We start from the raw sequence: 18621 nt of genomic DNA on the forward strand, positions 1-18621 counted from the left end.
CTGACATATTAACACATCTAACACCTTCTGAAAAAGTATAAAATATACTTACCAGTTATTTATTTTTTAAAATTGAAACATTTTGAGTTCCTAAAATCTTTGGACTGTGTTTATAGTAAATCTAAACTAACTCCAGAGGGTGGGTTTAATAATTCAATGAAAATGACATTTCCAAGCAAAAAGTATTAGTATCAGATCGGTATCGGTATTGCTCGATACTACCATGTATTTACCAAAACTAAAAAGTGAATAAAAGAATAATACTTTGTATTAAATTATTTATGTAAAAATATGGCAAGTGGATAGTGAATGTTAATTTTCAATTTTATTTTTATTTAATGAAAAAAACAAACAAAGCACATAGTCTTATCAACTAGCTCAATCATCTACTAGTACAGTAGAACACAGGTGTCAAACAGGCGGCCCGCGGGCCAAATCAGGCCCGCTAAGGGATTGAATCCGGCCTGCGAGACAACACTCAGAGAAGCGCAAGAGAAAAATAAGCTGCAGGTTGAAATATGACAACTTGATGTTGCCAAAGCCGGGTGTCTCTCTCAAAGACACTGTACTTGTATTTATTTCTCTCTCTCTGTCTCTCTCTCTCTTCCACACCTTTTCTCCCACTCTCTGTCTCTGTCTCTTTCACTCTCTGTGTCTTTTAACCTCTTTTGCTCTAACTTCATTTTTTCCTTATCTCTCTTTTCTCTTTCTCTCTTTATACCCTTCGTGCTTTCTTTTCTCTTTTCTCTCCTTCTGTCTTTCTATTTCTCTTTGGATTTCTTTCTTCCTCTGTGTTTTCCCCCTCTCTCACGCCTTTTTATCTTTTGTTTCTCACGCTGTCTCCCTCTCTCTCTTTTTCTTTCTTTTTCCCACCCTCTCTCCTTTTCCCTCCCTCTTTCTCTTATTTCTTTATCTCTTTTTCTTTGTCTTTAATCTACTAGTCTGGCCCCCGACAGAATTTTTGTTCTATCGTGTGGCCCCCGAGTTAAAATGAGTTTGACACCCCTGCAGTAGACGCTCTAAATATTTACAGATACCCAACAACTTTGAAAGAAAGTAATTTCCATTGTGAAAGAAACAAAGCTAGACAGAAAGTTGTCAAGCTTGGCATAAAACCAAGTAAGCAAAATGAGAAAATTGACAAATAGACTTAATATTTGATGTGGCTGGTCACCAGAATAACGCGCTTGCTTGTGTGCAGATTAAAACTATGGTGATGAGATGAGTAAAACTATTTGCCTGTTTTATATTTCGTTCTGCAAATCTGGAGACTATCTGTCTGTGTCCTTCGATTTTCAACGTTTTCTGCTGGTGGGGAGGTTGGGTTGGGTCCGGATTCTCCCGCACTGCCTGCGGTTTTACTTGGCTCCGCTGTCATCTCCGCTAAGGCTTGTTTCCTCTCGTATTGTTTGGACAGGCCGGCTTTCCGCCGGGAGTCGTCAATATTTTGCCGGGATTCGGGCCAACGGCGGGAGCGGCGATCGCCTCACACATGGGCATCGACAAAGTGGCCTTCACGGGCTCGACCGAGGTACGTTTGAATGTGTAAACTGAGTTCATTTGGATGGAGTGGCCAGTATGTCATTTATTTGGCGGAGATCACTAAATTGTATCTTGAATGTATTTCATCTGTTAAGAGTATACAAACACTTCTGTCAATAGCACTGGTCCTCCTCTGCTCAAGACCTCCATGCTATCGAGCCATACATGACAGCCAGCTAAAAAACAAAGTAGAGGCCGGGTTGGCAAATACATCCAACGCAGCAGATTTCTTTGCTGAAGATCATGATACATATCTGATATCTTCAACAGCAACCTTGATGATAAAAAAATCTTACAGTGAACCAAAATCAGAAAGAATGCTTGACTGCCAGGCTACATTTCACAATCGTGACTTGTTGGGATTGAAAAGTCGATACAGTCTGTTTTGAATATTGCGCCATAAAATAGAACCCCATATAAAAATCACAAGACGGCAAAAGCAACAAATACAAAAGCCGTGGCATTACTGAAATCTGCCAGGCAACATGTTTTCACCAAGCATTTTACTCCATTGCCTGGTAGAGCTTGAGGACCATTGCTGACATTTTAATGTACCTAACATCTAAGACATTGTCTGTGGCTTTTGCTGCCTTCATTATGCTTGGAAAGAGAATGTTTAAATTAAGTCTTGAAATTGAAATCAGTGATTATTCTGACAATGAATTTTTTTTGGGAGGTTGTGGATTGTTTAACTGTTCAGTTTGATAAAGTTGTTGATTCTACAAACCCGTTGGATGATATTTTGAGTCAAAAGTGGCTCCAAGTGACATTTGAATGTAGTTTTCCTCTCCCAGCTTATATCTCTTACATTTACCATATTTAATGGTCCATGATGTTTTTCTAATGATAAAATATCTATTTAAGTAAAAATTAATGTATGTATATTTTAAGTCTATATAATATCTATATGTAATCATGAGTGTAAGTGAAGCGTAGTTAATTCAAAATTACATTGTGTTTGAATAATTTATTTTAACTTAAAAAAATAAATACAATCACTACAATACCTCCAGTTTTCATTAGTCACAAGTATAAAAATGTTTTAGTGCAAGACATTCTTTGCAATTTATGCTGAATTATCAACCAGAAATAATTGTTAAATTGCTCCTGAAGATGATTTTAAAGAGAGTGATCAAAAAAGCCCGAAAGATCATCGGACATTCTCTGCCTAAACATTGCCGGCTTGCGTTACCGTAACAGAGACTTCGTAATACTGATAATATTGCCGAATTGGCAAGTGAAGAACAGAATCTCAGAGATAATCGCCTGGACAAAGAAACAACCCAATATGGGTTGAAAATCACCACAGAAAAAAAAAAGGAATGACCCCAAGGTATCACCACCAACCACTGAGAGCTTGAACTTGTCACCAAATTTAAGTATCTTGGAGCTTTTGTGTCAAAATAGGATTCATAGGCGGCATTAGCTCAGGAGGTAGCGCGCTCGTCTTGGGATCAACAGATCGCAGGTTTAATTCCCGGCTCTGGTGTTACATGTCGAAGTGTCCTTGGTTAAGACACAGAACCCCTAATAAGCATTGTTGTGTGAGTGTGTGTGAATGGGTAAATGTGAAGCACATTGTAAAGCACTTTGGGAAGTATTCTTTGTCTTGAAAAGCGCTATATAAATGCAGATCATTTCATTTAATTTCATATTGGAGGTATCACAAATGCAAAACAAAAAAAAAGTGAAAATTTAAATGCATAATTTCACAAAAACCTGTTTTTTTTTTTTTAGAAGTATTCTCCAAAATTAGTATTTTCAAAATACTTAGCAATGTACAATTGATAGAAACATACCTTTTTTCTAATGAAAGATCAGGGTTCAAGATTTTGTTTGATGTGTTATATGCCTTTTGTAGGCCTTCAAAAATGAGTAAAAATGAAAAAAAACGGCTGGCACCAGCTCTCCCAATTTGATAAAAACGTCCGACATAGAGTAGGTTAATCAAAAAAATTGCACAAATTTCCCTCTCACGCAATCTTGCATCAATGCACCTCGCACCAGTTGTAAGACAAACATATTTTTGGCATCTTGCGTTGATGGAACATTTCCCTTGTGAGTTTTTTTCCCCTACAAGCTTTCCTGTTGTTTGGTGTGATCTGGAGTCAATTATTGCGAATAAGATTCAGCTCTGTCAGAAGCTGCCCATGCTCAGACAGTGACTCACCGCAAAAGTAGTAGCGGGATGTCGTAAAGAGAGGAGCATCTCCTCGCCGAGCGCGGTTTGTGTGTGGCTTCAGGTGGATTTGGGTCAGAGTCCCTGTGACGACACAAGTGAGACTGTGACTACTAGTAAGAGACTGGCAGCTCAGCGTGCTGTTTTTATTTCTTGTAAAGGGCATGATCATCAAAGACAAACCAGTCCAAGGCAAATGTTGTGCAATGTGATCAAACGTTATGCAGAGCCAACAATGAACACCTGACTTAAGGAACCACTGTGGGAAAACGAGAATGAATCTTGGTTTACAGAGGTGGTTTTCTTGGATAGTATAACTGTTTAAAAAACACATTTTTAATGTCCTGCCCTTTATTCAAATATTAAAGTTTTTGGACGAATACAAAAATAGCGCACAAAACAAAAAACAATAAAAAAATCTACTTGTCAAATAGGTTAATAATAACAAAAATACATAAAAATGTATGATATACACCTGAAAATATGTAAGACAAGCAAAACGGCTCAGCATTGCCGCGCCGATAGAAGATTAGATTCAGATGCTTGGAGTAGTTGGCGGTCAGGAGATGCAGTACCCAATTTGGCGGCCATAGGACATTCGAGGCCCCACAAAAGCAGCCCTGCGAAAGCTGATGTTTATCAATTTTGTTGGTATTCATTTTTAGTGCCTTAACACGAAACCTAGTTAAAGACACTTACAGAGGCCTTAAGTACCACTTCGTAAACCTTCACGCAAATTAGCTCAGCCGCTTTGGAGCCTATAAATCACATGCACACATACACAAATCAAGATTTATAAAGTACTTTAGATCAGATGAATGGATTAGATTTAAGTAAGATTAGATTTAGATTTAAAATATTACATTTTGATTACCTTCACACTCACTTAATTATACACAATTACACAATGCAAAAATGTTATCATGTCGACTTGCAAATCTGGGATTTTTTGGGGGGAATAAATGTTTCCTGATGCAGAGAGCAGACGCTAACATGGTGTTGAAGTACCATTGAAGCATAAGTAGGACTGGGTTAGCCTGGATCAGATATCTTGTAAGCCTTCCACAACTACAATGCATTGTAACTTATTATCAACGCTGTGTTGAAGCATCCAAGCTTTCGGGGCTACAAGATGTCTAGTTGAGCATTTTAAGAATAGTGAGCTGGCCTGCACTAAGCTAAATAATTCAGCCCTCGATTATTATCATCAGAATCATAATTCATTTAGAATCAGGGTCTTAAAAATTCTCATTGTAATCATATATTGAAGCCATGAAAAAACATTTGGTATCTTAATCAAATGTTTTTAAAAAAAATTTCTTGAGCTTGCAATTCAACACGGTTTGGATTTTAACCAAATCTCAGATGCCATCTTTATAAAGGGATACCCAAGTCAAGGACTTTAATGGAAGCAGGACACCATTCCATACTAATTTTCTTGACCGCTTTTGCATGACAAAATCAGTATACCAAAATACCTTCACTATGAGCACTCCACTCCTCACTTTCAGTCGGTTGACAGCCACCCACGCATTTTTCTCGCTTTCTTACTACTTCTTATATCTTATGTTTTTATTACTACGACCACAAATCATCGCGTTGCTGCAAAACTGCACGACTGAAGGATTGAAACGCCTCCACTTGATTTAGTGAGGAGGCGTTGAACCTGCGTCACTTGGAGTAAACTCCGTATTGTCTTTCCCTTTAGGTTGGAAAACTGATCCAGGAAGCAGCTGGGAAGACTAACCTGAAGAGAGTGACATTGGAGCTGGGAGGCAAGAATCCAAACATCATATTCGCAGATGCCGACTGTAAGTTGGACAATTTGTGGTGCGAGTGTGACCAAGAGATGCTATCGATACTAGGGCAATTACCTTTTTATATAGTGGAGCCATTGCTTTGTATTCTCTGGAGCTTCATTCTCGAATGTCAGATGGTGAGTGAATTTCAGCAAGATTACAAGTGGACTCAACAAACTGTCCTGAGCGAGGCGTTAAAATGTTTTCAACAGCCGTCTGAGGGTCTCCCCAAGGTCTGTAAATCAGGAAAATAGTCACAGAGTCGGTCGGGGGCTTTGACTAGGACCCATAAATCAAGGGAGTCCAGTGACCCTTTGTGGACAACAGCAGGGTCTTGTCTCTCAGGTGTCAGATTTGAGCAAGGTAGCAGCCATAGACAGACAAGAATTTTTGAAGACATGACACCATTCTTACCCCATTGGCAGATAATTTTGCTTATATCAATTATTTTTATTTTCTATTTTCTAGTAAAAGTAAAATTGTAAAAGTATTTCTTTTTTGCATATTCATAGGGACAATCTATCTCTTTTGCTCTTTTAAATCTTTATGAATGTACATCCTAGAGTGCCATGTTTAATCTCGTTGTGAACAATGTTCTCTGTGTTGTTATCAATGACAATAAAGACAATTCTATTCAATTCAAAAATCCTCAAATAATATGGCAGATATTTATTTTCTCATTTCAAAATGGGGGCAGGGTTTTTCACAATAATAAAAACTCATGCTTTATTGTAAGCAACACTTTGAATTGCATTTTTATGTTAAAAGCTGCCACATAAATGTATTTAAATACGAATATTTTTCCAAACATTATCTCCTATCGGCCCTGTCACTTTTGTCCATTTTTAATATGTTTTTTTTTACATTTTTTTAAACGGCGTTACATGTGAAAATAATAATACGATGAGAATACAGTGGTACCTTTACATACGGGCTGAATTCGTTCCAGGACTGTGCTCATAGCTTGAATTGCTCGCAACAAGCGAATTCTCCTAATATGAAATAATTAAAAAGTAACTGGCCCGTTCCCAACCTCGCAAAAGGTTCAAAGTGAATCCAAAATAGCTATAAAGCACATACTGCTGATGACTTAAACACATTCAATTAGTAATTAAACATACAAATTACAGCTAATAAGATAAATAAGTTATTAACAACATAAAATGCTAGATTATTATAGGATGCAGTACAAAGGTGTGTGCATGGTGCGGAAGTGCGAAAGTAGGAGTGGGGGAACGCGGAGAGTGACAGAACACAACTTTAAATCATATGTAAGCACCTACTGTACACTTAAAATTAAAGTCACTATCACTTTAAATGAATGTCAACACACTCAAATCTTTTAGAGCACAATTTTTTTGCCCTCCTAGCTGGACTCACAATGCTTTCACTTTCTTTTGAAAAAAAAATATCCAAAAAGATTTGTCTCTGCATCTTCTTCAAAATGTGTGGGGCAGGCTTCATTAAAGGGAGCTGTCGCACAAGCAGTTGCCAATTTTTCTGTAGGTTTTTTTTAAATTCAGAAAGCAGCAACTTTCTCCCACTTAGCCAACACCTCTCAGATCTCCTTTTGTAAACGTCAGCTTCAAAGGTTTGTCCTCCTCTTCGCTGTTTTTTTGCAACAGGAAATAACTTCCCATCAGGACTTATTGCAATGGAGCGCTGTATAAATTCTTCCGCGGCTTGGTGATCGGCACTCGCTGCTTCCAGATTGTTTCTTGGCTTGGTCACTCACTTAAAACACCAAAATTGTGTTGTTGTTTTTTTGCTTAATTTCAATCGTCATCATTGTCCTTTTTTTCTCTCAGACATCTTAACGTTTCCCTTTCCGTGACTCATGGCAAGGGTCACAAAAAAATCACACACGCCTCAAATTTCTTCCATAAAGCAAACACGATTTGTGAAGTTAAAAATTATAGTTGTGTATCGAAATTCTTTTGTGAAGAAGTCCTCATATAAAGAGGTACCACAGTAGAGATAACGAGATAATAGAATAAGAAAAACAAAAAATACTTTTCCCTGTTTTAGTTATTATAATTTTCCTTATTTTACTGGCAAAAAAACTGTATCCTTCACTTAAGAATAGTAATTAATCTTAACAAACGAAATGGCCCGGCGTTGCCAGGCCGATAGAAGATTGTATTTGCTTGTGGTCAGTAATAAGAAGCTGCAGTATCCATTTTGGCCGCCAGAGGGCGCATGAGACCCCTACTACTGCATTTCACACGAAAGCAGGTTTTTACCATTTTTCTTATATTTATTTGGGGTGCCTTGATACGAAACCTAGCTAAAAACACTCACGGATGTCTAAAGTACACCTGTGTAAATTTTCCCGAAATTTGTTTCAGTTGTTTTGGAGTCGATACGTCACGAACAAACACACACAAAAAAAAACACACACAGATACGCACACAAACGCACACATAATCGAGATTTATAAAGTAGTTTGGATGGATTAGATTAGATTTAGATTAATTTTATAGATGGGTGAGTCCCATTACTATCTTATTGTAAGGTATCAGTACTGAGGAAAGTAGCTGATATCAGTATCTGCTTCCCTCAGGAACTGGAATTAGGAACTACAATGCAAAAGAAAAGTTTGTAACGCATTGGTCAAAAATTGGCTCATTTAAAATATTAATTTTCTAAATTTACTAAATTGTGTAACCCTTAAAAATAATGATTTTAATATAAACTGAATTGTTTTGCACATCAGATTTTTTTTCAGAATTTACCCCTCCAAAACAATTTTAGAATAAGATCTGCCATCTGTCATATTTGATTGGATAGCTCATTTGAGGATTCCTACCAGGTGTAAAAAATAAATAATTAATTACATGCAATTTTACAAAAAAACTGTCTGAAATGTTAGATATTCATTCACTCCTTATTGGAAAGGAATGTAATTTTATTTCTTGGTCCAATTGGCATTTGTTATCGATATTACGACTACTCAAGCATTGAGTATTGGTTTGACACAAATGGGTATTAAACATCGATTGCCAGAAAAGCGCTATCCAAATTAATTTTGATTTGGTTTGACCTATGTTAAAAATGGATGACATCTTGCTTTCCCAGTGGATCTGGCTGTTGAACAGGCCCACCAGGGTGTGTTCTTCAACGCAGGCCAGTGTTGCACGGCAGGCTCGCGTGTCTTTGTGGAGGAGCCAATCTATGAGGAGTTTGTCCGCAGAAGCGTGGAACGAGCCAAGAGGAGGACAGTGGGGAGCCCGTTCGATCCAACTGCTGAGCAGGGTCCCCAGGTAAGGTCGAAAACTCCTATTTTAGAGGTCAGGGATGGTAACTTTATTTACCTTTTTTTCATAGTTTCATAGGCCATCCTGGTAATTTTAGTAACGATCCAATACAAGTAAATACATTGTAATATTGATCGATACCAATCCAACACTGATACTTTTTTATTGAAAATGTCAAGATCCTTGAGCAATTGACCCCCACCCCTTTGAGTTGGTTTACATTTACAATAAACACAGCACAAAGATTCAAGGCACTAAAAATGTTTTTTTTTAAATGAAATAACTACAATTAAATCTTTAACAGTATAAAAAATAAATAGAAATATTTCCATTACACATGCTTCAGAACAAAAGTCAAGAGAGTCAAAGAGAAAAGCAGCAATGTAACAAAAATGCAAATATATCAATGTCAAATATACTTTTCATTGCAAGACATTTTTAAAATAGGTCAGAAAATCCTTATAGTGTAAATTATATTATCTAAAATCCTTTACCAATATATGAAAAAAAAAATCTACCACTATAACTTTTACAGCGCAAAAGTCAAGAGAGTCAAAAAATAAACAAACAACAGATTTACAGGTTTTTGTTTAGGACTAGTAACATGTTCACATCCAGTATTGGAAAGCAAACTTTAAAAGCAGTACTCTCTATATTTCTGATAATGTAAAACAAAAATAGGGCTTGATTTGAAGTATTAAAACCAGCTATGATAACACCAAAATAAATACAATACGACTTCATTTACCTGATTTCTCCCATATGTCCAGTATCTCCACATGAGCTGAGCAAAGTTACCTGCTCATCAGGGCTTGCACACAGCCTCCTGAGAGTGAACACTAGAGTCAAATCGATTAAATCGCATACATTTTACCTGAAATGTCATAATCAAGTTTACGAGAGCCCTATATAATTTGCATTTAATTATCGTTATCAAATAACATTAGGTTCAATATAACTGAGTTACACATAAAACAATAATAATAGCTACTAGGACCAAAATTGTTTTTTTTAATTGAGGGGTGAACTATTTTTATGTGTTTAAATACATTTGCTACAGTAGCGTACCACTTTACCACTTCTCTGTTGTTAAAAAAAGTCACACACCACGCTGCGCTTCCTGTTTACCTCTGTTATATTTAGCTTCAAAATAGGCAGGATGCAACAGCAGGCCAGGTAGGGAGAGGTGTGAAAAAGGTGCCTGTCAGCCATGCAAATAGTCATACACTTAAGAGTGGTTGAGAGTTCCGGGTGAAAGAGAAAAGGACTTGCGCTACATATATTTAGAAGCGGCGCTTTGAGGAAATTAGTGGAGTTGGAAACTAAATCGCAGGGCAATAGTACTAGTTTAGTGTCTGTTGTTTTTACAGATCAGCCGGGAGCATCAAAATCGCGTATTGGAGTTTATTCAGAGTGGCATCAGTGAAGGCGCCAAGCTGGAATGCGGAGGAAAAGCTTTGAGCGGGAAGGGTTTCTTCATCGAGCCTACCGTCTTCTCCAATGTGAGGGATGACATGCGCATCGCCAGAGAAGAGGTGAACATACGGATGTTTACAGGTGGACAGTTTGGATGTCTAGAGGTGGTTCATTTCTGTCTTTTGGGAGTCACTGAGGAATCGATACTCAAAACAGTCTGTCCGTATGTGAAGTGTTGTTAACCTAATCAGAAGTGCAGCAAAATGTTACATTGAATGAATGAATGAATGAATGAATAAATGAATGAATGAATGAATAAATAAATAAATAAATAAATTAATTAATTAATTAATTATTCATCAATAAATCAATAATTGCAAACAATTTTATTGGGAAAATTTATGAGTTCTGTGCCGCATTGCGTACGGAAATTTTGACCAGGGAGAAAAGAAATTACGGATTAATTGAAAATCTTTGTATGCGCTGATACAGTCTCGAATCTCATACCTCGGAAATAAATAAGGAATTAAAATAGCGTATGCCTATCCAACCTTTCTCAGTTGCATTTATATGCATTTATAAGTTATATTACGTTGTATATTTGTTTATAAATTTGTTTAAATTTATCCAATTGGCCTTGAAACACTTAAAATAAATAAATTCATAAAGAAAAATTGAGAGTTTGCATTGAAAAACTTAAAATGAAGTAGGGCTATTTCTCCATGTTCGTCTATTTTAAATCAAATTTGATAAATATTCGATCATCAAAAGGTGGCCGCAGCTTCGGCAGAAAAATGTGATGCTGGCCGGCAAAAAACACTTACTGGGAAGCCAGGCTAAACGGGAAACAACAATGAAAAATGGCTGAAAACGCAAACCTGGTCGGAAATAAACCAATGGACACATGACAACAATAGCTAAACAACACTGTGTGCTGCTAACGGGGAGCAAAAAAAAAAACAGGAAGTCTTTGGCAGCCCCGACGCTATCGGGGAACTAGCCGGACAAAAAGTATCCCAACCGCGACCCACGCACTGAAAAAACACAAACAAAACGCCACAATCACCTATAGTCACAAGGCCCCCAGCGACTGTTCACTTCATTCGCTGTCTCTTTCAGAGCTGCAACATATTTGAATAAAATTTGTGGAGTGGAACACTACTCTTTCTGTGCCCAATTTAAATAAATCTGTTTGGAAATACCTTTAAAAGGGGAACCAGAAGATTGAAAAAATATATTAAGATTCATAGCCAAAAATATTTACAAGATAGTGCTTAAGGACTGGCCTAAATTGTAAATTGTAAATGGTCCCATCTTTTAGTTTCATGGAAACATCATTGTTGCAGTATTCTTGCCAACAAAAAAACTAAACTGTGATGCGAAAATAACTGCCTTGGTGAGTGAGCTGTGTGTAAGTTTTGAAATGCTTTGCAGATTTTTGGACCAGTGCAGCAGATCATGAAGTTCTCAAGGATGGAGGAAGTGATCGAGCGGGCCAACAACACGGACTACGGTTTGGCTGCTGCCGTTTTTACCAGTGACATCAACAAAGCCATGACTATCTCGACTGCCATGCAGGCTGGCACTGTCTGGTAAGTTTCCTGTATGGCATCTCTTCTTTGCTACTTTAGCGGTAGCGACCATTCACACACTTGGCCCTCACTAACTATATCCTGGACATTTGCCATTCAACTATCATTACACCAGAAATGCTTCCTTCCTGATGTTTTTCTTTCTAGCCTTGCTGTTTAGACATTCTACATATAAAAAACAAATAACCACAGGACAATTGAATATGTAAAGTGATTCTTTCATTTCATTATCTGTAATAGCTTTTTGGGAGTTTTTCTTTTAAAATCATGTGCTGATGGCTATGGTTAAACGGAGTTTTTAACTTTGACATGAGCTAAACATTTTCGCTAGGGGTGGGCGATACCGGGAATTTAAGCATAAATCCGATCTAAGTAAATGCATGGTAGTATCAATCGTTACTGATCCGATGCCGATACGTTTTGCTAGGAAATTTCATGATCATTCAATAATAGAACCCTCCGTCCTGAGTTAGTTTGTATTCACAATAAACACTGCGCACCGATTTTGAGCTATTTCTCCCAAAAAATTGTTTTTATTAAATAACTACAATTCAAACGTTAACAGTATAAAAATATAAATATTTATACGAGTGAAATTAAAACAGATTAATGTAAAAAAAAATACAAGTATAACAATGTCAACATGTCAACTATATTGTCCACTCCACAATATTTTGAAGATAAAGTCAGAAAGTGCAAATTGTCTGAACAATACAATCTCAAAACCTTTAACAGCATCAAAAATAAAATACTTCTACAATAACAAATGTTACAGAGTAGAAGTCAAGAGAGTCAAAATAAAAAACAATATAACAAAAAAGCCCTTTTGGCTTGATTGCCATCGTGAAAACGGATTCGCGGGTTTTTGTTCAGGACCAATTTACCACACAAATGATCCCTGGCAAGTCCACATCGCGCTGCGCTTCCCATTTACCTCTGTCATACACAGCTGATAAGGGTGGGCGCGTAGATTTGGCCCTCTCTTCTACCCGGCAGGCAAGATGCAGCAGCAGGCCAGGTAGGGAGAGGTGTGCCTGTCAGTCACACAAACAGGCATAAACTTAGAGAGCAGCCGAGGGTGTTGGCTGAGAGCGAGAAGGACTGTACTATCTACATATAAAGGTGCTGCTTTGAAGTAATTGGTGGAGGAGTATGGTATCTATCCCAGGACAATAATATCGATCTGATCCAAGTAAGGGCTTAATATCGATAATATCAATAATTTGATCAATTTCTAGAGTTGACAGATAGCCCTAATACGATCCTGAAAGGCTAGACTTGGACAACCCTCTCTTGTGTGATGGTTAAAACTAGGAACGTCACATTTTTTCATACCGATACCCACATTTCGAGCGTTCATCAATACTAATACCACATACCATTAGTACATATATTCCCTTCTCTTTGCATTATGACTGACATTTTTAAACATGTACCCTAAAATTCCAATGGAATGTTTTCCTTATCATTGCATTTATTTAATGTTTAATGACTATTGTTTTAATACAGCTTCTTGATTGCTAAATATGCACTGATAGGCAGCCAATAGTAGCGTTGGCTACTATTTCAAGTACCATTGCCTTAGAAAAAAAGACTGGCATTGGCACGATAGTGGGTATCAGTACTTGCCCATCCCTAATTAAGAATGAATGATGACATTTCAATTTACCTGAAATGTGGAGTGTAGCATCTTTGTTTATAACAATGTATGTCCAATCGGTGCGTCTGCTAGAACACTAGTTAGCTAGGTAACCAAACCTAGACTGGGCACATATTTCATATATAATGTCAAATTTCATAATTATTTGCCAATTTTATATTAAATACAACTTTTCAACTCAGTTTTTCAATATTGAATGAAAATATTCGACAAACTGGCACCAAAATAGCGTCATGTCTTCCGACTCAAATCTTTTTTCCTCTTTTGAAATACTTCTGGGTCAAATAATTCCTCGTTGTCTTTCCCAGATGGCTGAAGTTAAGCAACTCTCAAATATGCAACTGACTACTTTCAGCTGTGTTTGCTAAAAACTAATGCGATTATGTTATCAAATCCAGAGGGTGGCTAAAACAGCATCAGTGCTCATGATAATATGTTCCTACATCCATCTTCATGAACGCCCCTATGATAGTCTGCTTTGGCCAGACATTTCCATGCTGTGAGTCTAATGCACCAGAGTAATAATGAATGTTTTGTGTACTTTTCAGGATAAACTGCTTCAACGCTCTGAGCACACAGTGTCCATTTGGAGGATATAAAATGTCTGGCAATGGGCGTGAATTGTGAGTAAGACTTGTGAGGACCCGTACGAGGACTGTACACAATGAACTGTATTACTAATATTGACTTTAGAGACTTTCTTAATAGGTTAGGACTATATCCTTATGCCAAGTGTCTCTTTAGTTAAGTCACCAAGTAAAATATGCATGTACAGCTCATGCACAGCCATAGCATCAAAATTTAACACTGAAGAGTGGTGCAGCTGGACTTACGCTACCTTAAATACAACCACCTTCACAATACATAAGGTATCTTGTCAAAAGGTTCAAAAATACTGTAATTGCCAGAGTCTTGTCATTATGAACTGGAAATCTGATAGACACTGCTGATATTGTTCATGCTTGTTACATGGGCCAGCAAAATGTCTTCTGAAGGTACTGTATTGGGAAGATTGCATTGATATAGCAACACATAGTACATGTGCAAATCTGACTGGACAAAAATCAACAACCAACAGTCAAATGACTAAAACCAGATTTGAAATCTCTTGTCTCAAACTATTATGCTATCCCAACAGTAAACTCACACTAACAGTATTTGTGCAAAAACACTTCAAAGCTAGAAATAGAAAACAATCCAATTTGACAAGGTATTAGTGCGTCAGAAAAATCATGCAATTATTTTCTTATGGCTCTGTCAGTAACAAACACACAAAAGACAAATTTCTTTGTTATGAAAATACCCATTCTGAACATTAAATAACAGAAGCTGGTGTTATACAGGCAACATCAGTGGCCTATATTTTATTTTTTAGCAAAAGTGGGTTAAACTCACTTCAAGGGAAGAAAATGATAGCAATTTTTGATCATTCACTAAACTACAATAAAAACAAAGTGCCATGGATAGTACAAACAGTGAAAATATACCCAACGATTCTTGGTATATGATCTGAGGGCTGCAACAACAAATCAATAAAATCGATTAAAATTAAGATTAAAAGCATTGATAACAATTTTTATCATTGATTCGTTGTGTCGCACGATTTATGCGGCATTCAGCACGTTATTTTAGTGCAAATAAGAGACTGCATTGAATTTTCTCTTGAACATTCAATGCAGACAAATTAGTACTAACACTTTGGTCCGACAGAGGACACTTTGAGACGATATTTTGATGGACAATGTTCTCTTGATCCAAAAGTATTTATACAGTACCTTTTAGGCGGCAAAATGCAACTCAAAGTGCTCTATAAAAATATTTAATGTACAATAATGTGACATCCGACGAGGCACTAGCATTCTCCTCCGATGTTGCCTATTTTTTTTGCACTTTATCTTAAATATTTGGAGGTGTATAGCACACATACGTATGTATTTTTTATCTTGTTAGGCTGTTTGACAAATACTTTAATTTTTTATTGTTTTATATTATAGAATATTCCGTTTTTTGTGCACTATTTTTCTATATGTCCAAAACTTAAATATTTAAATGGAAGACATTAAAAAAGGATCTTTTTAAAAAAAACAGATTTATCGATTAATCTAAAAGAAATTGACCAATTCAAACATTATTAAATTAATCGTTAGTTGCAACCCTATATGATACAACAATAAAAAAAAATAATTTCAGGGGCCGAACTAAGCTTTTTTAGGGCCTTGACTTTGACATACGTGGTTTAGAGCACTGGATGTCAACTGGTCTGACTTCAGGAGCGACCATTCCACCCTAATGACAAGCTGAATCAAGAAAGAATTTCCACTTCTTAAATTTGTCCAATGAAAGGATTGTACAGTTTAACGCAAATATATTAGAATATATTCACCTCTTTTGACCAGAAAAACCAAAATTTCTTCAAGTATCGTGTATGCCAACATTGCATATGACCAACCCCTAAAACTGCTTTTAAATAGCCATATACTAAAAAAATTAAAAATGATAATAAAGAATTTACTTAAACATAGCTAATTATTTAGTCATGAAGTTAATAAAGTTTAATATACCGATAAAAAGCTAAAAACTAAATATTTTTGAACCATTTATTGTACCTTCCAGCAGCACTCCAATATCAGACACTTATACACCATTTTTGTATGTCGCAATTGTTCCCTTCTCTGACTTGTTGTCACTAGTTTCCACTTTTTCTTCCCTTTACCACTAACTTTCTTGGGACCCATTGCTATGGGCAGAAAAAGGAAATAAAAACAACAAAATCAAAATAAAATGAAATGTGGTCCCTGACTGATCAGGTAGAAGAAATTGGGGCATTATCACCATCTACTGTCAGGGAGAGCAATTGACCCTCCGTTTTTTCTCCTTCTTGGCATTCATTTGCCAAGAAAAAGGCCCATGCCCCACTGAAAACGGGTCCGTGACCCACTATTGGGTCCCAACCTACCAGTTGAGAAACACTGGGTTAGAGCCTCGGGTAAAGTTAAAAAGTGGAACATTTACAGCTTGTATGGGCACTATACATAAAATGCATTAAGCACATTGTGATTGATCGTAAAATTGGCAGGGTAAGGGAATTGTTGGGAGTAACAGCGAAGCCGATCCTTTTCCAAACGGAAGCCGACATAGAATCTCAGTGCTAATGTTATATTGGGTATTTCTGTATTCTATTTTTTTTATTTTATTATTTTATTTTTTAACACAAGGATACTGCTGGAATTGTGAATTTCCCTACGGGGATGAATAAAGAATCTATCTATCTATGGGCCCGGTCACACAGCCGTTTGCGTCTGTATCGCGGGTAAAATTTTGCGTTTTTTTTTTGCCCGTGGTTGCCCGCGATGGAAAATGCGCAAAATTGGCCAACCCGCTGTTCATCGGTGGTATGCCCGCAAAACAGACGCCGGCAACTGTTCCGCTTCCTCATCGCGTCATTTTCGCGTCACTTTCTCGTGTGGACCACGGGTATAAAAGCTCCCGAGCCGGTGTTGTGCCCAAATCCGACTCCTACGCAAAATCAAATTTTTTCACGCGGCCAACCGCGTGTGAATTTCCGACCACGAGTAAAGCACTGCTGTATCTCGTCTATATGGCGGTCTCAAAGCGTCCAACAACGCCCAACAGCGTCTGCTTCTCGGCCAGAAATTTCTGGCCGTGATTCAGCTTCGATATGCCCGTGAAATGCTGTGTACCCGTGCTCTAAAGTATGGAGCAGCGCAATTTTTTTTCGCGCTGCCAACCGCGCGTGAATCTCCGACCGCGTGTTAAACACTGCTGTATCTCGTCTGTATGGCGATCTCAAAGCGTCCAATAACGTCCGCCTCACAGGCAGAAATTTCTGGCCGTGATTCAGCCGCAAACGGCTGTGTGACCGGGCCCTAACTAATGTTATGTGTTTTAGGGGAGAGAGTGGCTTAAAGGAGTACTCAGAAGTCAAGACCATAACCATGAAGATGGTCGCCAAGAACTCTTAAAGCATCCTCCTATTCTCGAGGGGATGTAGCGTCTTCCTCAGTACCAACGGGCGACAAACCACAGAAAATCTCCACGATGACTACAGACTGTGACTGCTCTCTGCCCCTCGACCACCAGCATCCTCTGTTGGGAAGTCACTTGGTCCAATTGCGGCGACCTCCGGCTGTCCTGATCCCATCAGACAACCGCCGAAGCACCTCCTTGACCTCCTCCACTAACTCCACTAAAGCACTCACAAAATACTTCTACTGCAAAAAACAGCCACCAGCACCTCCCACTTGTGAATGTAAAGAAGGTCCTGCAAGACTCTTGTCGCCCCACTCGCAATCTGGCATTTCAACCTCTCTTGTGTTGAAAGAATTGCCATCAAACCTTAAAATGTCGCTTTTCACACACACAGAAACCCACAATAAAATGCAAAAATGTGCTCACTTTGGTTTCAGAACCTCTAATGATGTTGTCATCCTCGGTCAGGAATAGAAGGAATGTTAATTACGAATTGATTTCTAATTGTCTTTTTTTTAAACTTGACTTAACACTGTATGAAAACCTTTGACTTTGATTTGAACCTCTTAAAAAAGTTTACTCTCACTTGCTAAGAGGGCTAGATGTATTTGAAATGTTATGTAACTGTAATTGATGTCCATCTATGTTATGTTTATACTGCCATGTGCTATAAAATTATGAAATTACCATTTTTTGAGTAAAAAATAGTTTCTTTTCATGTAAATTATTGGTTTTGTGTCTTTTTTTGAAGAACAGGGATGTCAAACTCAGTTTGGATCCAGACTTTCTGTTCTTAGTTGGGGCCAGATCATTAAAATAATTTTAACCTGAAATGTTTAGCTTTGTTTTTCAGTATTATGCTTTATCATTTAGCCTACATAAGTAACCTACCTTACATATTATAATCACTGCTTACACGGGATCGTTTCTAAACACAACGGATTTATTCACAAATAATTGGGGGAAAGATTTTCATGTTTGGGATTGAATGTGTTAACCGGTTTATTTTAACAGTTGAGTGAATACAGTTTTACACCTAAACAAACCCAACAAGCTATACAAACACAACACTGCCCTCGAACGACCAGAGAGAGTATTTGGTTTCCAATTATTTGAATTAAAAAATATGTATACTTTTGATAGAAATGACCTAAAGATTTTCTTCTCTTTTTGACAAACTCAAAAA

General features: G+C 37.4%; 1 protein-coding gene across 1 annotated transcript in view; it reads left to right on the plus strand.

Annotated features, from left to right (window-relative positions):
• The window catches only part of aldh1a2 (aldehyde dehydrogenase 1 family, member A2), a 53628-nt gene extending 35469 nt beyond the window's left edge, over nt 1–18159 (plus strand). The window contains exons 7-13 of the mRNA XM_088334512.1: nt 1418–1531; nt 5430–5532; nt 8599–8783; nt 10148–10312; nt 11628–11785; nt 13994–14068; nt 17356–18159. Of these exons, the coding sequence (XP_088190638.1) occupies nt 1418–1531; nt 5430–5532; nt 8599–8783; nt 10148–10312; nt 11628–11785; nt 13994–14068; nt 17356–17428 (873 nt within the window). The 3' untranslated portion in view covers nt 17429–18159. The remainder of the gene's footprint in view (nt 1–1417; nt 1532–5429; nt 5533–8598; nt 8784–10147; nt 10313–11627; nt 11786–13993; nt 14069–17355) is intronic.
• Nucleotides 18160–18621: the final 462 nt, after the last annotated feature.

The sequence above is a fragment of the Urocampus carinirostris genome, chromosome 4, assembly GCF_059441175.1.
Source record: "Urocampus carinirostris isolate Australia breed hairy pipefish chromosome 4, RoL_Ucar_1.0, whole genome shotgun sequence".
NCBI classification, from domain to species: Eukaryota; Metazoa; Chordata; class Actinopteri; order Syngnathiformes; family Syngnathidae; genus Urocampus; species Urocampus carinirostris.